Genomic DNA, 23,360 nt, shown 5'->3' on the forward strand with positions numbered 1-23,360 from the left:
TTTTCCCAACCTCTTTCCCCAGCAATCCAAGTCAGATGTCTTCCCTATGATATTTAACTCCATCATAGCAAAACACACTGAATTGTAATCATTTGTCTATTTTCCATAATAGATTTTAAGCTTCTTAAAAACATTCATAATTTCCAGTCCTATCTCTAGATAAAATACAAGCAGTCTTCATTTTGCACAGTTGTCTGGTAACTAAGATCAATGCAGGCCCTGGGTCAGATATGCATGAGTTTCAGTGAACACAAAATTGTACAAAGTGAGCACTGCCTGAATATGGTACGGTGCCCAGCCTAAAATATATACTAAGTAAATATTGATGAAGGAATGGATGAGTCCTCGATAGTAGCATACTCACAGTCCTGGAGTTGAATAAAATTTTCAAAAGAACTTTCTCAAAAACTAAGAAGTAAGGGAAATGAGGAAATCGTAAATCAGCTCCTGGAGGCACTCTCTCGCATGACTCATGTTGATCCTGGGCTCCTTCCTTTCCCTAATCCCACTCCATGGCCATTCATTTACCCAGTCCTGTTAAATTCTCCTTCTAAACATTTTAGAATCTCTCTCTCCTTCTCTCTATCATCACTATCAAAACTCACTCCTTGTCTTTTCTGTTTCCCAGACTATTAATATAGCCTAACTGGTCATCTTCACCATTCTCGGCCAGCCAGAACAAGCGATCTGGAATCCCAAATCAAAATATTCAACAACAGTAACACCAAAACAGAAAAGTAAGCCAGGCATGGTAGCACATGCCTATTGTCCCAGCTACTTGGGAAGCTGAGGCAGGAGGATCACTGGAGCACAGGAGTTTGAGGTTGCAGTGAGCTATGATGATGCCACTGCACTCTAACCTGGGAGACAGAGAAAGATCCTGTCTCAAAAATAAATAAATAAATAAATAAATTAGCATTAAAAAAATCCCTTTTTAAAACTATTCATGTACAGTATTTTAATTCCTGATAACAACATTTGAAACAAAGACACTGAAATTTTTCCTGACCAAAAGCAAGGGAGGAATTGAATAAATTAAACAGTAGGATCTCAAACAATATTCATAATTTTAGCTTGATTTAGAATAATTCAACTTGTGAGAAGAGTCTTTTGATGAAGCTATTTTTATTTGAATAAATGTATACTCTCTACTGGAATGGACTGGAATTGAGAAGGTCTGCAATTTGCAGCATTTAGACTGGGTGTAATGTTCAAAAGAATCACAGAGATGACTTACTTAACAAGTTTTCCCATAGAGAAAAAAAATTAAAGATAAGTGGGTACTCCAATGAAGGCAGAAAAGGTAGTAACTGTGAAATCTTTGCGCTGAAAAATGTAGACATTTCAATACAAAAATATTGGAATTTAAAAAATCAGCAATTAAACAGAATCAGCCCAGAGCTTACTAGGTATAGCAGTTACCAAGAGAATCTTTTCTAAACTGTATTACGCTCTATAGAGAAAAATCAATTAAAGGTGTCAAAAATTTCAAAAATATATTCACAGTAAGATGAAATGCAACAAAAGAAGAATGCAGCACCTCCAATTTAAAATTAAACAAACTGTGGTACTTAAGAGGAAGAAGCCAGACACAGAAGGCTACATGGTGTGTGATTTCATTTATATAACATTCTGGAAAAGGCAAAATTAAAGAAACAAAGATCTCAGAAAACTATTTGGGGTGACGAAAATATTTTATATCATGATTTTGGTGGTTGCTTACATGAGTGAATACATCTGTCAAAATTCACAGAATGTGGCACATGCCTGTAGAACTAGCTGCTCGAGAGGCTGAGGTGGGAGGATCACTTGAACCCAGGAGTTCAAGACTGCAGTGAGCTATGAGTGCACAACTGCACTCCAGCCTGGGTACCACACCCTACCTCTGAAAAAAAAGCAAATCAAAAACTCTCATAGAATGCTCATCTAAAAAGTGTACATTTTATTATATGTTAATTTTTCTATATGACATTAGAGATGGAGAATGAGTGTGAAACAGAAAGAGAGAAAAGAATGTAGGCAATTAAAAAAATAAGCCTGTGTTGAAAGTATATTAAAAGGACTGCATTGTTTGTAAGCCATCTAGCATTTTAAAAAAGGGGAAAAAAATCACTGCACACAACATCCTTTTGTTTGTTTCACCGCCTATGGCTTAACTTGCCCTCTTTAACAGTTTGTTTTACAGCACTTGAAGAGTACTAAGCAGACAGGAGTGTAACCCTCCTCTACATCTGCCAGGCCACATTCAGAGAAGTCCGATAAGCCAGCCTAACAGAGAAATAAACAAACACAACTACCTCCTATTATCATTTTGCAACAATAACTATTTTTTTACCCTTGCTAACCCCAATAAAAGCTCAAGCCACTCATCCTCCGGGCCGGCACATTTTATTTTTTAGGGGAGAGGTGTCTTTTTACTCTTGGAAAGTAAAATCAACTTTTTGTTTTAAATCTATCTTAATTTTTGAGTCGAGAATTCTTTTTCAGCCTGCGGTACAAGCTCCCTCCCTGACATTTTGGTGGACTGTATGGGGAGACTCGTTTTTCTACCTCTGTCTCAAGACTGCTCCCTCCTTTGCTGTGCAACTCCAGGACATCCTTCTCAGTGCCCTCAACACCATTCAGAACTCAGTGAGTCTCTTAGGCTCTGGGAATGGTCACATGCTCTAGGCTAAAAATGACAGCTTTTGATTTGGTCTAGGATGGAAAACCCGGTACTGGGTCTACCACTCTAAGGAGGTTCCTTGACAGGATGCTTCCTAACACCTCCCTCGGTCTTCACCCAGACCCAGGGATGCCTGGCTTTGGGGAAGATCTCTGGGGTTCAGTCTGAGTCAGAACTTGGCGAGACCCACTTTCTGGACAGGTCTCTAGGTTTCAGTATGACTCAGGTCTCAGGGATGCCCAATATCTGATCAGATCTCAAGGTCATCTTGAGTTGAGGATGCCCCTCTTGGACTCTCTTGACATATGACCATTCCTAAAACGTCCTTTCCTTTTCTTTCTCCTGGTTATCATAGACAATGTTTAATCAGCGCCAACTAAAGACATTGGGATGTCTCCTTAAGAATTTGAAAACTTTGGGACTTACCAACCTCCATTGTTACAATACAGCCTGACACAATATAAATTAGATGACCAGGAGATTTGGCCCAAGAATGGATGTCTTAATCATAATACCATTCTTCAACTAGACCTTCATTGCTGCTGCCTCAGCAATGAGGTATTATTAACATAGGTTTAATATTCCCTAAGTTCAGACTACGAGCTTTCTCAACATACAGATCTTCACTCTGCCTGCCACATGTTACTTCTTACCTCTCATCCTCCTCTAACCCAAATGATGTTTCCCTTTCGGCTTCCCCTGTTTCTTCTCCATATCCCCTTCCTCCTTTGGTGCCATTGTCTAACTCTTTAACCCCACCATCTCCACTTCCCACTACTTCTCCCCCTCCTTCTACCTCTTCTCCATCTCCACCACTCTTGCCTGGCTGCACGCATTCCAGCCACCCACTCCAAAATCCCTTTCTGCCTGTACACCAACTCCCTCTTCAGGAGGTTGCTGGTTTGGAAGACATTATGCAAGTCCCTGTCCTTTTTCTGCAATGGCTAGATAGATGTTGCAGATCTTTTTCTGTATGTAGTTGTCACCTATATACCTCTTCTGTGAAATGTCTATTCATGCCTTTTGCCCATTTTCTACTTGAAATGATTGGGGATTGTTTACTGTTGAGTTTTTAGAGTTCTTAATGTATTGTAGATACAAGCACTTCATCAGATATGTGGTTTGCAACTATTTTCTTCCAGTGCTTTCATTCTCTTAACAGGACCTTTCACTGTTTCTTTGTAATTTGCAATTTTTATGAGGTCCAATTTTCTCTTTTATGAAACATGTGTGCTCTTGTAGTCAAATCTAAGAACTCTGTATCTACACCTAGATCCCTAAGATTTTCCCCTATTTTTCTTTCTAAAAAAGTTTTATAAGGCTGGACACAGTGGCTCACGCCTGTAATCCTAGCACTCTGGGAGGCCAAGGTGGGAAGATTGCTGGAGGTCAGGAGTTCAAGACCAGCCTGAACAAGAATGAGACTACTATCTCTACTAAAAAAAAAAAAATAGAAGAAATTAGCCAGGTATAGTGTCATGCACCTGTAGTCCCAGCTACTCGGGAGGCTAAGGCAGGAGGATTGCTTAAGCCCAAGAGTTTGAGGTTGCTGTGAGCTAGGCTGACGCCACAGCACTCTAGCCCAGGCAACAGAGCAAGAATCTGTCTCAAAAAAAAAAAATTATAATTTTATGTAAACTGTATGATCTATGTTTTGATAATTATTGCATAAAGTTTGAGGTTTAGGTTTATGTATACATTTCTCCCTATGAATTTCCAATTGCTCAACACAATTTCTTGAAAAGGATATCCTTCCTCCATTGAATAGTTTTTGAACCTCTCAAAAATCAGTGAGGCATATTTGTGTGGGTCTATTTTGGCATTCTCTAATCTGTTCTATGTGTCTATCCCTCAACCAATATCACATATTTAATTACTGCAGCTGTGTAGTAAGCCTATTATCAAGTAAAGTGATTCTTCCCACTTCTTTTTCAAAATTGTTTTAGCTATTATAGGTGCTATGCCTTTCCCTATAAATTTCAGAAAAAGCTTGACTATATCTACACAATGTCTTCCAGGATTTTGACAGAAATTGTTAAATCTAAAGAGAAATTTTGGTGAAATTGTCATCTGTACTATGTTGAGTCTTCCAGTTCATGAACATGATATGTCTCACCATCTATTTAAATTCTGTTATTTTTTTTCATCAGCATTTTCGGCATACAGATTTTTTCCATGTTTTGTTAGATTTTAACTAAGTATTTAACTTTCACTTTCTTTTTAACTATTATTAGCATACCTCATCTCTATTAAAATTTATGAGGTTTGATGGTAAATTATACAATCATATACCCTTAAGCAATCATTCTGAAGTGCTTAATGTGACTCTTATTTTTATATGTTCTAGTAAAATACACATAATTGCTCCATACATGTATCTTTAAAATACATACATGGTATTGTACTATATACCTCATCCTTTTTCTTCTTTTCTAGATTCAAGTCTATGTTTTTAAAGTCTATCCATGTAACTATGTATGCATCCAGTCTATCATTCCTAATGATACATACCTTTTCATAATGCATTTTCTGTGTATTTTCCTTACCTTTCCTCAATTATAGAAACCCAGATTGTCTCAACTCCCAGCTATCAAACACTACAATTAACATGTATTAATACATGTTTCTTAATGGTCTATTAAAAAAATTTCCAATATACAATCAGCCCTTCGTATCTGTGAATTCTGCATCTGTGGATTTAAGCAATTGTGGACTGAAATTATTCAGGAAAAGAAAGTCCACAAAGCTCCAAAATACAAAACTTGAATTTGCTGCATACTAAGTGAATCCACACAAAGGAAGTGATGCATAGGCATTGTATTAGGTATTATAAGTAATCTAGAGATGATTTAGAGTATACAGGAGGATATGAGTAGGTTATATGCAAACACTATGCCATTTTATTTAAGGGACTTGAGCATTTGTGGATTTGGCATCTAAGGGGTTCCTGGAAACAATCGCCCATGGATACCAAGGCAGAACTGTATAAAACCAGTAGAAAACATATATTTAACTAAGTGCTGTCAAACTGCTTACTAAAATAGCTGTACCAACTGTTAAATAAATTCTCAATCTTCATTCAAAATATATGATTTCATTAAAACAAATATACTACATATATTGAGTAGGAGTTGCCAAATACATAGATAATTTCATTTAAATCTACTTTGAAGGTTTGTAGTAAAAAAAAAAAAAAGATTAAGCAGTTGGCCTAGATCACCCTGAAGTATTGCCCTAGGACTACAGCTAGTATGTAAGCACATTAAAAATCAGAATGTAAATACAGCCTTTATCCTTCCTTCTTGAATCAATCGATACCTTTGCCCCACCCTTCTAAGTATAATTTGAGCAGAGGATTCCCAAACCATACCCTCCAGAGTTTTAAGTGCCTCTCTCTCTCCACAGTCTTTCCTCATGTAGACAGAAAATCCTGTACAATGTCTTGCAGATAAGCAATAACATTTCATCTTTTCAGCAGGTAAGAAATGCAGCTATTAGATAGTTACATAATTTTATGAAACAAAAATCAGCAACATTTGGACCAAAATAAAAAAATTGTCTAATAAACAGTATACTTCAAAGTAATTCAGTGAAATCTTAGATTAAGTTTTATGCCATATTCTATTATATTATCCACAAAACCTTTCACATTGCCCTGAGGGCCATGCATTTATTTATCCCACGCTGTAGTGAAAAGGACTTATTTGAAGTTAGTGATGCTATCTAATAACTCACAAATGTATAATCTAATGTCTTGGCTTTGTTAAGATATATATAAACATAAACTACAAATATCCCAGAATGCAATTCAAATGAATCAGTGGTATAAAAAATTTAAAACCTCTTCTATATAAAGATATTCTCATTTGGAGAAGGACACTAATAAGATTACAGCACTTGTTAAGGTAGACATCGAATAATTTACCATGGACTCCTTCCCTTTGTATTGTTCTGTTAGTTAAACCTTACATTTTAGTAATCATGTTAGTTTCTATTACAGTGAGAGTCAAAACATAGCAATTTAATACCATTTAATAAAATTTGAAATTTCATTTGATTACCAGGTGGGCAGCAGAAAAATCTGCTTTAAAACTTACCAATTATTATTATTCGCCAATAATTTTTCTCAATGGCTTGTCTTTACAAATATAAAGAGAATGTTTGGCCATAACCACAAGCACTTGCAATGTGACTCTTGGCAACCCCATTGGGCACAATAATCCAAGAAGGGGTCTAGGAGTTTGGATCACCAAGGCCCTTCTCCCATCTGGCCCCTGCAGCACTTCTGATAATGTGACAATTGACTTTATACCATTCCCCATAACCTACTTACAAAAAAGCCATTAGCCAATTTCTGCCACAAAATGTTTTAATGCTTGTCAAATATTGGGAGGAAATACACTCCCTAAATAAAGGAAGAAGAAGAATAGCTAACATATGCTGAGTGTGTACTATGTACCATGCTATCATGCTAAGTACTTTAAATACCCCTAAGGTAGGATCGGGCCTCAGGTGTCAAAGGAATAGTAACAATGATGCCAGCATGGCTGGAGCCCAGTGGGTGATGTGGGGGGTGACTGGAAACTATATCACAGAGGCAATAGGGGATAGATCTTACAGGCAGATCCTAAAGCCCTCTTAGGCTTTAGTTTTTAACCATAGGTGTGTTTTGATTTTAAAATAATTATCTAGTTGTTATCTAGTCTATCATATTCTATAGAGGGGCTCTGGTGGACCTAAGAATCCCACATAGGTGGTTACCTCAATTAATCCTCATTAACTGCAGCCTGGAAGGTGGTACTATTATTATTCCATTCTATAAGCAAAGAAATTGAGGTCCACATAGCAAGTGTTGAGATAGGATCCAAACTCTGACCCTCTAACTCTAGAGCCCTTATTCTTAAACTCTTAAGCATATTGCCTTCCCTATCTCAATAGCAAATGTTTCCCACAGCAAATACCAACATTAGTTCTATTATGGAGTATCTTCAATTTATTCCTATTTAAGGAAGATAATATTGGATATGTTTCCTAAGTTAACATTCAAGTCAAGTTTATACCCTGAGGCGATGAAGTCAAACAAATAGTACAAGAGAACAATATCCTTTAAGGTGCAAAAGTTCAATTATCTTTGTTTATACAAAAGTTAGCCCAGAGGCAGAATTACCCTAGAATAAAATAAGCACAGCATAGCTATCCAGCAATTACCCTTTATTTATTATTATAACTCTCTGGATCTCGAGATGCCATTTCAAGCCCTTTGCCTTCTGCATAAAATCTATACCATTTATATTGCATTTATTGCTAGATATATTTTATGCTAAAAGCATAGAGATAGATACGCATGGATAATTTCCCATCATGAACAGTTACATTGAGGAATGGTTCTAAAATTTAAGTCCTTTATTTGTCTGAAGAGAGAGAGGTACCTTATTTTTCATTTTATAATATCACTTTACCAATTAAATATTACGGATAATGGTGTAATATTTTCATCTTAATCTGCTCTCTCCCCAAGGTTATAGAAAAAAAGAGAATAAATATTAAGAAAGCTTCCACTTTTTTTTTTTTTTTTTTTTTTTTGAGGCAGAGTCTCACTTTGTTGCCCGGGCTAGAGTGAGCGCCATGGCATCAGCCTAGCTCACAGCAACCTCAAACTCCTGGGCTTAAGCAATCCTACTTCCTCAGCCTCCTGAGTAGCTGGGACTACAGGCATGTGCCACCATGCCCAGCTAATTTTTTCCATATATATTTTTAGTTGTCCAGATAATTTTTATTTCTATTTTTAGTAGAGACGGGGTCTCGCTCAGGCTGGTCTCGAACTCCTGACCTCAAGCGATCCACCCTCCTCGGCCTCCCAAAGTGCTAGGACTACAGGCATGAGCCACTGTGCCTGGCCAGCTTCCACATTTTTAATAAAATGTATTTCACACTTTATAATAAATTATGTCATTTAAGATTTCTAAATTTGCCAGTAGTGCCAGTTACATAAACTGCAAATATTTTTAAATAGATAAGAGAAGATATAATAAAAAGACATTATGTAAATGATTGATAACTATTAATATTGCTTGGAAAACAGAATTTAATTCATTGTTGATTCATATAAAAATGGCAAATGTGTAAGAATTATCACCAAGAACTTCAAAATTGAGTGCCAAGAGCCTGAAGTTTGTCACAGAACCTTATTTGCTAACAGAGCTATTGACTAATAAAGTATTTTATTTCCAACTTTTATGTAACCATGTTATAGCTTTTATAATTAAAATAAGTTTAAAATGTATTTCTCATATACAAAGTCATGATTTTGATTATGTAACTTTATTCAATGTTGTCTCATTACGTGTATTCCCCTTCAGTGCTCAGTTTATTATAAATTTCACTCAAGTTGATTTTATTTATTTGTATAATTTATTTCTTTATAAAGCCCTTCACTTTTAAATTATGCTAAATATTGGCAAAATTTCATTGTGTAGAGTCATGAGTTATTCTATCAAATTAATTTTATTTTCATATCTAGATATATTTTATTACAGAAACAACATTTCTATCACTTGACAGAGCCAGATAGAACACAGATTTTGGAAATCTCCTGGCTCTTCCAGACTATTACTATTCCACCTGGTGTCAAAGATTAGCCTCCACTGGAGCCTCCTGAGTCCCTTTGACACCAACTAATGTCCTTCTTTTATTGAGAACTTTGGAGCAAGAGGTCACAGGTTGTCTCACTCCAACTCTACCAACAGACTCCAACAGATTCCAGAGTCCATATGGAAACCCATAGTACAGCCTCTCCTTCTCTTTAACTCCACTACACTTCAGGCACCTACCCTACAGACACAACTTTGATATATTTTACCACAATCAGACCTCTCCTGGCTTCAATTCACTTCCTACTATGTCCAGTGGCCACTACTGACCATAATGTATCCAGAATCTGACCACTTCTTACCACTCCACTGCCAACAACCAGGTCAGCATTACGATGTTTCTTCTGGATTATTGCAATAACCTCCCTACCTGGGCTTCTTCAGTCTACCAGAGTCCCTCTACAGGCTATGATAAACTAGATAACAACTAGATAGAGTAATTATTTTGAAATCAAACCACATCTGTGGTAAAAACTAAAGCCTAAGAGGCCCTGTAAAATCTGCCCCCTGTTGCCTCTGTGATATCCTTTCCAGTCACCCCCCATATCATCCACTGGGCTCCAGCCATGCTGGCATCATTGTTACTCCTCTGACACCTGAGCCTGCTCCTAGCTTAGGGCTATTCCCTTTCTATGGAATGTGATTTTACCAGATATCCACATGACTAATTCCTTCCCTTTCTTCAAATCTTGGCTGAAAAGTCACCTATCCTTGACTTCCAATTTAAAATTGTAACTCTCCAGTACTTCCATCCCTCTCACCCTGCTCTATATATTTCTCCAAAGCACTTGATACATTCTAACTTGCATCTGTATTTTGTTTGCTTACTTTCTATGTTCCATGGCTGAAATGCAAACTACTAGGACACAGATATTTGTTTCATTTACTGATATATCCAAGCACTTAAAACAGTGCTGGCACATACAAGTTGCCCATTAATATTTGTTGGATGGACTAATGGATCTTCTATCACCTGTAACTTTCACTGTACCTTTTCAACCATGTATCAATCAGCACTGCTCTACTTATACTCCCTGGGCACTAAAAAAAAAGTTACAAACAAAATCAGTCCCACCATGATGCACATTGGTTTTACTACTAATTAGTTGTGTCCAATGTTAGCCTTCTAACTGGCATTTGGTTATATCCTTCCCCATTTCCAACAAAAGCTACCTCAAACCATATACACACTTTCTATTCCACTTCATGTCATCCCCTATAGCTGAAGCAGAGTTCACTGTCCCTAATAACATTGTCTTTGAGGGTGGTCACCCAAAAAATGTAGTGCTCTGACAACAAGCAGAAGGGAGAACAGAATGTTATCCATGTGACACGTGGCACATAACAACTATGTTGAAATGTTACACATGATAAACTGTCTGAGATAACAAGTAAAGGGTGAAAATAGATACATTATTGAGTTTTAAAATAATTTCTTAAATATTTTAATAATGTCATTATTTTATCTTCCCTGTAAAACTAATTAAAGCAAAGTCATCACCAACCATCTTAGATAAAATTTTGTAGGCTCTTAAGAGACAAAAACTGTAAATTCTCAAAATACTGACAATGTTATTTTTTTAAACTAATTAGTTCCACTGGATACTTAACAGGGGTAAGTCACGCTTCCTAAAACTAAATATGTTGACACAAAAACAACTATTAAAAAATGTCCTATCAGAAGAATTGGTAAATAATGTTGTACATCAAGATATATTTCAACAAAACTTGTTCACAAAATTTATACTAGTAATAGAATAGTAATAATTCATAAGATTACTACTCTTACTATAATTTTGCTCTTCACATAAAATGTATTTATATATAATCAAATTATCTCTCAATCTTTTTGTCTTTCTATTACTCTCTTATAAATAGGGAAATACCCTGCTTTCAATATTAAAACTTTTTACTGTATTACTTTACAGAAACATTAATTTTAAGACATACATTCACAAAATATATAAGTTGACATAGCTGGCAAAAAACAAAGGGTCATATTCAGATAGTAAGTGCATAGGGCTAAACTAGAAAACAAAAAGACTGTAAATCTCATTTTTTGCAGCATGTAAATTTTAGGAGGGGGTGGGTTTTTGTTTGCAGCTCACTGCAACCTCAAACTCATAGGCTCAAGCAATCCTCCTGCCTCACCCTCCTGAGTAGTTGGGATTGCGGCACACGCCACCTCACCAGGCTAATTTTTCTATTTGTTGTAGAGATGGGGTCTCACTATGTTGCTCAGGTTGGTCTTAAACTCCTGGCCTCAAGCAACCCTCCCATCTCAGCTTCCTGAAGTGCTAGGATTCCAGGCATGACCCACCACACCTGCCCAGCAAGCAAGTTTTAAATATCATTATCAATATAATGGTAAACTTTGTTCTGCAAGGTAAAAGATTTTTAAAAGAATAGATAAATACTGAATTACAAAATGAGTGTCATATCACACAACAGCTATATTTCAACTTTCCTTTGAGGTATATTTCTATGCAATATTTTGAAAAATGCTTTTGCAATTCAGCTGATTTTATTTTTTCCTTATCTAGTCATAAGAAAAATAAGAAAAAGTCATTTAAATAAAATACATTTGAGGTCTTAGAAAAATTCCTGATTAACTTTATAGACTATTATTGCTTTTAGAAGTAAATACTCCTAAGATAAATCAGCTTTGCTTTAAAGAAGCTAAAAATTATTTATTTCTTTTCATGGATTACTAATATTGTAAAAGTTAATATTTGAAAATATAAAATGTAATCAATTTAACTAACATTAAAAATAAATTATATATCTTTATATACTTTATAAAAGATCACTACACTTTATATGTTTCACTTGGGAAATTCATTGCTCCCAAAATTCATCTAACAGACAAGGTGATCAAAAAGTACTCAATTTACATTCACCCTCAGACATATATGGTAGTTATTTAATATTTCTGTGCTCATATAATAAATGTAAGAAGATACATTCAAATATGGAAAATAGACAGAGATATATTACTAGAAGATATATTATCTCACCATCTAGAGAGGAGAGTATCACACAAGACAGTGGGAGGTTTATGGGCCATAAAAAATGACCTAAGGATGGTGGCTTTGTACATTCATGATACAACACTGAAAGACTTGCAAACACAGAAATTAATGTTAAATTTGAAATTATTTGTGATCTTTAGACTTTGTCCTCCTTTATCACCAGTATCTCATAAAATTTATTTTATTTGTATATCAAGGTGAGTGTATATGCAAGTATGTGTGTTTGTGGAGCTGGAAATTAAGAAAAAAAATTCATATTGAGTTAATATGATAGGAAAGAGAACACAGTAAATAAAAAAAGCAGGGAGCAGAGGTAGGAGTAACCACGTGATTGCAAGCGTTGCGGTGTGCAGAAACCTTATAGGACGCTTGGATTGCTATTGTACTCAGAAAAAAACTTGAATTATTTTAGTTAAAACATTAAGATTTGGAAATCCAAGGTGATACCTGTGCCTAGAAAAAATCTGAATACATACACAATGTAATATTGTACATATCCTCTAAGTCTGTATGTACGTTCACATGAAGTATTCATAAGGGAAATTAAATACACAAAATAAACAACTTCATGACAAAAGACATTAAGACTTCCAAGTAATCAGGGAACCACACATTTTGAAAACAAGATATCGCTTCGTATCTATCAGTTCAGCAAAACTTTTTAAATTCTGACAATACTAAGTTTTGGAAAGGATGTGAAATGATGACAACACATAAACTACTAGTGGGAGTTTAAATTGATTCAGCTACTTAGAAGAGCAATTTTAGTAAGTATCTAATAAAGTTAAGAATACATAGTCTATAAACCGCGATTGTACTTCTATGTATAAACTCTAGAGAAACGTATCCATGGAGACATGATCAAGAATGTTCCCAACAACATAGTAAGTACAAAAATACATTGTAAATTATTGAAATGTCCATCAACAAGAAAATGGGTAAATGTCACATATCTATAAAAAGGAATTTTATAAATCAAATTAAATAGATGGAATGGTATAGACAGATAGATTGATCCCAAAAGCATACCTAGTTGTAATCTCCCAGGTGTCCTGTCCTTTACTCAACAGATAGGTAGCTTTCAAGCATCATCCCTCTGATCTCCTTTGTAAAAGTAAGATTAAACTAACATAAACATGCCTGTAGTCCTGCTACTTGTGAGTTTAAGGTGGGAGGATCGCTTGAGCCCAGGAATTTGAGGCCAGCCTGGGCAACATAGAGAGACTCCATCTCTAAAAAATAAACTAATATAAAAATAACAAAATCATAAATATCTAATTACATATTGACTCATCTTCTAGGCAATAAATGTATAGTTCTCACATTGAAATGATTTAACTGAAAATGCATTTAATATAAAATCAAGAAAGAATTGTTTAGCAATTTATGAGCAAGTTACAGTGCTTGCTAGGCAAGATTACCATAGCTATAGGTGATATTATCATAACTATCATCTGTCAGAATTGAAACAACTTGAACTTTACTTCTTATAGTTTAAAACATAAATTTGGAAAGGGAACATGATCTTAGGTCTATAGTTAATATTTTTTCCACTACTGATAACATTTCAGGCAAAGTAAGGAAGCTTTATTTCCAGCTGAAAAGTAATTTAAGCTCTTGCAACTTTTATCTAGACTACAGGAAAATTACTCATTTTTCACAATTAATAGCAGTCTGCTGACATAGATTCAAAAGAAACAATTTTTAACATTTCAGAGATAAAGGACAGTTGGATAAAACCCAATTGCATTGATAGCTGCTATATGAGATAACACACTAAACAATGTGCTGCCTAAAATTGAAGGGGGGAAAAAGTGCAATCACATTTGGAATGCCATTAACAGAAATACTATAATGTGCTCCTTTCTAGTTTATAAATTAAGAAATTAATAATCATATTGGCATATTACAAGCCTGAAGGAGCCAATAAAAATAAAATACATTTAACATTTGGACACTCTGTACAATCTAAGCACCTGAGAGTGCTGGTACCCAGTAGGTGCTCAATAGACATATTAAATACATCAATAGAGAAATAAAAGAAAGCAAGGAAGAAAGAAGAGAGAAGAAGGGAGTGAGGGACAGAGGGAAATCTCTAATTTCATTTCAGAACCATCTTCTTGCTAAATACCATTCATCCACTCATTTATTCATATAGTTCATTAATTACATTTGCTGAATATCTGCTCTTAGTACTAAAGAGAGAGTGCAACAAACAAGTCCCCTCAACATTGCCAGCCTAAGGCTACCTGCTTTCTTTTCCTTGATCAAGGAATTCTTAGTGTTAGAAATAGCATTATTCCTTTATCCTTCCAAGGACTAACTATCCACCTCTGTAAAGAATAGCTAAAGTGAACAAAATAAGATTAACGTACTCCATGCTTGATATTATAACATTTATATAAACCTATTTACCCTCCTATACATTAATATATTCAAATATTAACTACATCCTGTGTAATTTACAATATATATGCATATTCACTTTAATAGCAGCTATATACTAGATATAGTTTATAGTAGCTAGTATCTGTTAGCACAAAAGAGAAAAATCTACAAATTATATTCATATTCTCATTCACTTGCTTTTTAAAATAAGATATTTAATTTTGAGCATATTCCTATATTTCATTAAAAAGAGGAATGTATTTTTTATTAAATTTCTGAATCTAGATGACTAGCTTGTCAATCTTTCAAGTACTCATGATCAATGAATAAAAATGTAATTGACCGAGAAAATGAAATTGTAAAACAAAAATGTTAAACTATTCCTGTTCTAAATAACACTTACCACTCAGACTTTTGCAATAATGTTCATTTTCGTAAATGCTATATATAAAAATAGAAATTTTCTAAAATAAAGATTTAGTATCTACCACATATTTTAGAAGCATTTTCTTAAATACTATATATAAAAATAGAAATTTTCTAAAATAAAGATTTAGTATCTACCACATATTTTAGAAGTATGTGACTATAACTGAGGTTGAAAGAAACAGGAAAACATACATTTCTAAAGAAAGATATAACTTTTTAACTATCTTCCCCATGTTTAAACAAAACACAAGCTTCCAATAGTGTCCTCCAAAATATTCCTTCATTTTAGTTTTAAAACTGATGCTGAAATATTTATATAGTTTTAAATTACAAAGCTAAATTTCATAATCTTATTTGAATGGAGTTTTAAAACTGACAAATTTGAAAGCCGAATTAAACACACTGCTTTTTTATAGTAGATGACATATTCTGTCAATTTTCCCTATTTCTTCATCAGTCACACCATACTTCCATATGTAAATAAATAAAACATTTGTAAAAATATTTCCAAAATATTTTTAAAGTAGGAAATCTCACACTCCTAGTAAAACAGCCAAAGAGAAACAACTCATATTATCCCGGGCTGTTCTGCTTTATTCATGAACATCATTAAGCCCCTGAAAATGAAGAAGAGTTAGTGTGTGCACTGTGACAAAGCCAGCATTCCTCTTTCCAAACAGCACTACTTATTTATGAACAGTAACATACATAAGGATAACAGTTTGTTCCTTTTACCTTATAAAATATTGTGTGTGTTTGTGTGACAGCCCTTAGGATATAGTGAAGTCCCAGGTCATAATTATGAGTCCTTCTAATAACAGATTTTTGTTTAGCCATTCTGTTTATTTTAAGGAAACCTGACTGAAGTAAATACAAATAAATTTCTTAAAAGAAAAAAATATAGAAGAATTGTCCCAGAGGCTGATTCTGGCCTAACTGGTATAAACGTAGGCAGTGTACTCCAGAGCTGAATGTGAATTGTACATGAGATAATCTTATGTCTCTTCTAGCACCAGTTGCCAGCATGGCTTCCCTCTCTCCTCTATGCATTTCCAACCTCCCAGCCTTTATCTAACAGTAGCATGGGCTCCACTAAACCCTAAATCCACAGACCCAAGTCATCATCCCCATTAGCCATCTTTTTATAATTTTTTATTGTTTTTTAGAGATAAGGTCTGGCTCTGTCGCCCAGCCAAGAGTACAGTAGTGCAGTTATACCTCACTGTAGCCTCAAACTCTTGGGCTCAAGTGATCCTCCTGCTTGCGCCTTCCAAGTAGCTGGGGCTACAGGTGCACACCACCATGCCTAGCTAATTTTTTTAATTTTTATTTCTTAAAGACAAGGTCTTGCTATGTTGCCCAAGCTGATCTCGAACTTTTGGTCTTAAGCGATCCTCCTACCTTGGCTTCCCAAAGTGCTGGGATTATAGGGTGAGCAACTGTGCCCAACCCCAATGTCTTTGTTTTTTTTTTTTTTTTTTTTTGAGACAGAGTCTCACTCTGTTGCCCGGGCTAGAGTGAGTGCCGTGGCATCATCCTAGCTCACAGCAACCTCAAACTCCTGGACTCAAGCAATCCTCCTGCCTCAGCCTCCCGAGTAGCTGGGACTATAGGCATGCGCCACCATGCCTGGCTAATTTTTTCTATATATATTTTTAGCTGTCCATATAATTTCTTTCTATTTTTAGTAGAGATGGGGGTCTCGCTCTTGCTCAGGCTGGTCTCAAACTCCTGAGCTCAAACAATCCTCCCGCCTCGGCCTCCCAGAGTGCTAGGATTACAGGCATCAGCCACTGTGCGGCCCCAATGTCTTTTATAACCACAATATCATAAAAAGACAGGTTAATATTGTTGAAGTTAAAAATATAAATGAAATATTTGAAAATGAAAAGATCAAAATCTACCTTCATCATTTGAGAAGTGAATTGATTTCTCTATTAAAAATTTCTCCATGCAGACTAAGTTTCCTAATAAAATGTGTTGGCTTCTTTCTTATAAAAATAAAGATTTTAAATTGTTTTTGGGTATTTTAATTGCACAGAAACTAGACAGAGGGCATTTTACTTATTAATAAAGTAACCTGCTGAGTTATGATACAGCAAATGTGATCTCTCATATTGCTTTTAGTAAATATTTAAGCTTATTTTTATGGAAATAAGCCTAAGGCTACTTATTCTACTCAATAAATTAAAAATGGGTATTCTTGTAAGAGAATTTGGTTACAATAAAGTTAGCTTTTAAGGAAATTTCTTCTAAATTTGTCTTGCTTTCTCATGATGCTTAAATAAAACTTCACATTCCACAAAGAGAGAAAATGATTTATTATAACAAATCATATTTAAGAATGTCTCTACCCTTTTAATTATAATTCATATTCAAATAAACAGCAAAACAACCTATTGAATACAATAGGTATAATTTATTAAACAGAAAATAACAAAAGTTTTCATTAAATTACCTGACACTTTGGTAGACAGAGACAATCTTATACCTTAACATGTACTTTCTACTACTAAGATGGTTATTACTAAAGTTTTCAGTAGCCTCAACCCATCTTAAAAGTCTAAATATTTCAGGTTTCCCAACGTTTTGAACTTAATGTGCTCTATCTTGATCAATTTGTCAAAGAATATGTGAAAAGTCTGTCACAATCTCTTTGAAGGCAAAAGTAAATGTTAATTAACATCAAGTGCCTATGTGTTAGTAACTGGTGGCACTTTCTTTCACCTATGTAATTAATGCTGCTATCTAAAAAGGCAGGTTACTGTAATCCGAGCACTCTATGAGGCCAAGGCAGGAAGATTGCTTGAGGCCAAGAGTTTGAAACGAGCCTTGGCAATAGTGAGACCCCGTCTCTACAAAAAAAAATAAAATAAAATAATTAGCTAGGTGTGGTGACATGCAGCTGTAGTCCCGGCTACTAGGGAAAATGAGGCAGGAGATTTGCTGGAGTCCAGAAGCTCAAGGCTGCAGTGAGCTGTGATTGTGCCACTGCACTCCAGCCTAGGCAACAGAGCAAGAGCTTATCTCTAAAAAAAAGAAATAAAAATAAATATAAAAAGTAGGTTACATTTGTCATGATCTTCTTCAGTCCTGTATTCTTACTTGGAGATATTTAACTTTGACATTAAAAGATGAGAAATCATAAGAAAGCTTCCCTCTTTAAAAATCTTTAATAGGGGGATGAAGAAAGGTAATTTAAGGGGTACAAACACACAGTTAGAGGAAAGATATAAGTGCTATTATTCGACAGGAGAGTTGAGTGACTGTACTTAACAAGAACATAATGTGTATTCCAAAATAGCTAGAAGAGAGAACTTGAATTGTTCCCAACACATAGAAATGATACTCAAAGTGATGGATATCTCAAATACTCTGACTTGATTATTACACATTCTATTCATGTAACAAAATATCATGTGTACCCCATAAATATGTAAAGTGTTATATATCAATAAAAATATCTGTGATGATTCTGTCAAACTCAAGTTGACATTTTAAGTTTTCTTCAGTGTAAGTTCAGCTCACCTTTTCAAGCATACAACTGACAACCACAAACTCCCTGTTTTGTATTCTGCACAGACTGATCTACTCACTGCCCATTTACCTTCTAAATGCATATTTCATACATATATGTACACAAAAATATCATTTTCACGACAAAAAATCATCACATAACTTTTTGTGGGTAGTTAAAGCCTTCTAATTCAGCCATTTCAAATCACGAATCTTGGTTTAAAAATGCAAATTTTCTCCAACAATTTCACATGAATAAATCTCATTACAGAAATAAAGTTGTCATCTAAAAAAATTGCTAAATTAATAACATCTTAAGCCCGACATTTCAGTTTCTATAAAAAATCATCAATTCATCATGAATTTACACTTTAGTTCAACTTAAATTTTATTCTGATTTATTGTGTTTATTTTATTTAGTAAGTGTAGTTTTAAAAATTAATCATCCCTGTGATTTAGTTATGTATGTAAACAAAGTGAATTATTTAAATAGATTGACATTAATATACTTATTAAAAAAGAATACTAACAGAAGTCATATTCTATGTTGAACAAAAGCAATACATTTGTTTGAAAGGCAGTATAATCTAGACATTTTCATTCTAGTCATATACAGAATAGCTGATGCTTTATAAAAGGAAAAATAAATTAAGCTATTTTATTGGAGTAATAAGAAATTTTATAGAAGTGATGACTAAAATAAGAAAAAGTTCATCTATTTTTCAGTGTGCCTTGTAATTTTATAACCCATTAATTTTATTTCTGAACATATTGTTTGAATTAAGGTTGAGTTCTGGTCTTAGCTGACCCTTAAACATCCAATTAATATTTCTTATTTTACTATTTACCAGACTTGCCTGCACTTTGATATACTACACTGGTGTTCTTATGAAAACCACATGAGGTTGCATGAAGAAAATATTAATACAGATAAGTATTTCTTCAAATCATATTTTTTAAAATAAATCTATAATTACCCATCAAAAGCAATGAGATTTTATGTTATAGAACATTTTTTCATGAAATCTAATAATTATATTTATTCATATTAAAATAAAACCATGGATAAGAATATTAGGGGACCTGGAAGAACCCTATAGAGGCATATATTTCCAAGAATCATTTTACTAGTATAATAATTTTTCCACTCCAACTCAATATACATCCCCAGGATGACCTCAGAAACAAGTTTTAGAGGTTAGAAAAAGCTAAAATCTCATTTTATACCAGAATAATATGTAAATACAAGGAAATGAACCTATTCAAGTTTACCAGTGTAACCATCATAAGCAAATTATATAACAAAGCTGGTCCGTAAGAACTTTCAGAACTCAAGATATATTTACCTTGAAAAACAGCTGCATTTCGAGAGATTAGAAACTTTAATGTAGAGCTGGATGTTTGAAGCACCTGCTGCATATCTTGGCGGGCCGCAATTTGATACCTCTCCTCCATCTTCCTGGTGCAACACGTAGGTTTTTTGGATATGCAAACCTGAAGATCAGGTCCTGGAACACACATAATATTTTCAAGAGTGGTTATTTGTCCACTTAACAAGCATTATATGTTACATACCAGGCATTATGATCAGCCCTGCACACAAAGGGTTCATGTTCTATGTGAAGAATTGACTTACTACAGCACTTGCCATAAGAAAGTTTATCTATTGTTCATTAACAAAACTATGAACAAAATATTCTGAACCATAACCCTTTGCTTAAATATTTTATTAACTTCTTGGCCAAATATTAAGTATGCCCACTCAAGAATAAGTAAATTAACTATTACATAAGTACAGAGCTAAATCAGGGAAAGTTAAAACATTTTTACTTATTTTATTAAGTCAGCCAAAATTATTTGAACTAAATATATTAGAGATTTATAGGGACTAAAGCAATTATTTTTCCTGAGGAAATGATATTGAAGTTTACACATCAAATAAAGGTCAAAAAACTTCACCTGCTTTCTCAGCTCCCATCATATTTGTGCTTCTTATGGAATAAGCTATCTCTGCAATAATGATATGATGGGAGATCGAGGCCACCATGGGCCCATTCTCAGTATCCAAAATTATATTCACTATATAGCTGGCTAGAGACAATTCCCATTATTAAAAGCACTTTTTAGTTATATGATCATATTTGAAAAGGTCCTGTGAAATGTAAAGTTATTACACATATTTAAGAGTTGTAGTTACAAAAAATACCACATTTGCTACTATGATTAACCACTCTCATCCTGCACAGAGACCCAGGGCAAGCACCTTTATTCACACCAGATATCTAGAGGAAAAGAGGAAAAGGTGCGAAGCATGCAATAGTTAGTGCCTAAAGAGGAAAACGCCAACGAAGCACCACGGTGTGAGCCCTAGGGCATTCCAAGGCTACCTGGATTTTATGTAAAGCTCAGGACAATTTTATTTGCATGGCCTAAATAATACAATTATTCCCTTATTTTAGAATAGGAAGAAGAGTTGTGGCCCTTAACATCTAGGGAGTGTCACAGCTCCCACTTTAGCTCTTCATCGACCAATTTTAAATCAGCAAAAGTAAAATATGTGTGAACTCACACACAAATGCATACCCCCAATTGCCACCTTTCCAGCTCCTCCTGCTCTTTCACAGAGTTGGCCTCAGGTCTCATATTTCCAAAAGCTGATTTTAGGTAAGATCAAAACATTTGAAGTTGGCTGGACACGAAGGCTCACATCTACAATCCTAGCACCCTGGGAGGCTGAGGTGGGAGGATAGCTTGAGCTCAGGAGTTCACGACCAGCCTGAGCAAGAGTGAGACCCAGTCTCTACTAAAAATACAAAAATTAGCTGGATGTTGTGGCATGTGCCTACTGTCCCAGCTACTGGGGAGGCTAAGGCAAGAGGATCACTTGAGCCCAGAGGTTTGAGGTTGTAGTGAGCTATGATGATACCACTGCACTCTAGCCCAGCTGACATCTCAAAACAAACAAACAAAAAAAAAAAACATTTTTTTTTTAATCACTCTGAGCTTCTTGCCAACATGGGAGAGCAAAATTTCTAATAATTTTGGCTTCAGTTTGTTTAAGTTAGACAAATAACAAATGACAGAATTTGAGCATTTTACAAAGTCTAAGAAGCATAAAATATTTATATGTCACAGTAGGTAACATTTTGGGAATTGTTTTCCACTTATTTTGCCTAAAGTTGTACAAAAGCAAATTCTACTTCAAAAAGTAAAATGGATTAAAATAAAACAGAGCTATCTTCTCACCTTTATTCCTAAACAGAAAGATTGAAGAATGAGCATTCAAAGAAGAGCAATAATAGAGATTGGGGAAAAGAACCGATGAATAAATATTAAAGTATATAACCATATTTAGTGTGGGAAAGACTTCTAGAGAATAAAAAGAATGATGATGGTGATGATAATTATAAGTCATTGCAAATATCTCCTTGCAATTCAAATATCTAACACCATTTGCTGGACCACATTCCTAAACAAGGTCCCATGTTGTAAGCCCCTTTTCTTTCATCCCCCTCCAGAACTATCTCCAGTAACATTGGCCATTATACTCTTTCCTTCATACTCTGGCCTCATTTCAGTTCCCTGTGTTCACCAAGCTATCTCTTGCCATGGAGCCATTCTCCTCACTCTTCCCTCTGTCTGGGACACCCTTGCCTTACTTACACTTAAGCACCCAGGCAGCAAACACAAACCTTCCCCTAGTATATTCCCATCTATTTTTCTTTAGATCTTCACTCAGTCTTCCCTCGGAAAACTTTCCTTAACCTCTCAGACACCTCAAGTGCCTATTACATGTTCCCAGAGGGCCATAGACCTCTCTATTGCACCTGTCATAGTTGCAACTTTATATTCTTTAATGTGATGAATAAATGATTAGTTCCCCAACCTATACTATAAAGCTCCAAATGGAGGATTTTTTTTGTTGATTATTATACCCTGATTGCCCAGCACATTGCCTGATACATCATAAATACCAGTTTTCATTCATTAAACCAACAGTTAAAAATCTGCCATGTATATGCATTCTCTCATTTATATCAAACCAAATCAGGACTATAATTCAAAGATTTACGTATCTCTAACTGGCATATTTTCATCAGTATCACCTACAAGACATGCTTCAACTAACTTAGATTTGGAATCACAATGGAGAAGGTAAAGAGTTGACAAGAAACCAGTTCCCTAGCTTACTATTTCAGTCCAAAAGACAGACAAGATGAACTAAACAAAATCTTCAGGGAGAGAACCATATCTTATATTTTGCCCACAGTATAAGCACAAAAGACATACTAAGGTGTTTGTTGGTAAAAGGCCCAGGCTGCAGTTCTCCTGTTGCAAATAGAACAGGCATCATAAGAAAGGAAAGCTAGAGTGAACACAGATACCACATGGTAACAAGAGGTACCTTAAAGAACTTTCAAAGTCTGGCTTCAAGAAACATGGCATGATCCCAGAACGCTATGAAACAGCAAGAGTACATCACCCAGGAGTAACAGTCATGTTTCTAAACAGTAAAATCAAACTCTGCAAATAATAAAGTACTAAAAACAAAACAAATTTAAAATAAAACAGTAGGCTCCTCACTGAAGGAGCCTTCAAACAGAATTGTGGGGGTTTTTCTTGACTTCTCACCCAGAAGCAGCAGTATTGATTAATATGTAATATGTCTTTCTTTCTGTT

At 34.8% G+C, this 23,360-nt stretch overlaps 1 protein-coding gene across 1 annotated transcript in view; it reads right to left on the reverse strand.

Moving 5' to 3' along the window:
* The window catches only part of GPC5 (glypican 5), a 1,297,628-nt gene that overhangs the window by 1,228,795 nt on the left and 45,473 nt on the right, over positions 1–23,360 (reverse strand). Inside the window, exon 2 of the mRNA XM_045567085.1 lies at positions 20,027–20,188. Within this exon, the coding sequence (XP_045423041.1) occupies positions 20,027–20,188 (162 nt within the window). The remainder of the gene's footprint in view (positions 1–20,026; positions 20,189–23,360) is intronic.

This window comes from Lemur catta, chromosome 13 (assembly GCF_020740605.2).
Source record: "Lemur catta isolate mLemCat1 chromosome 13, mLemCat1.pri, whole genome shotgun sequence".
NCBI classification, from domain to species: Eukaryota; Metazoa; Chordata; class Mammalia; order Primates; family Lemuridae; genus Lemur; species Lemur catta.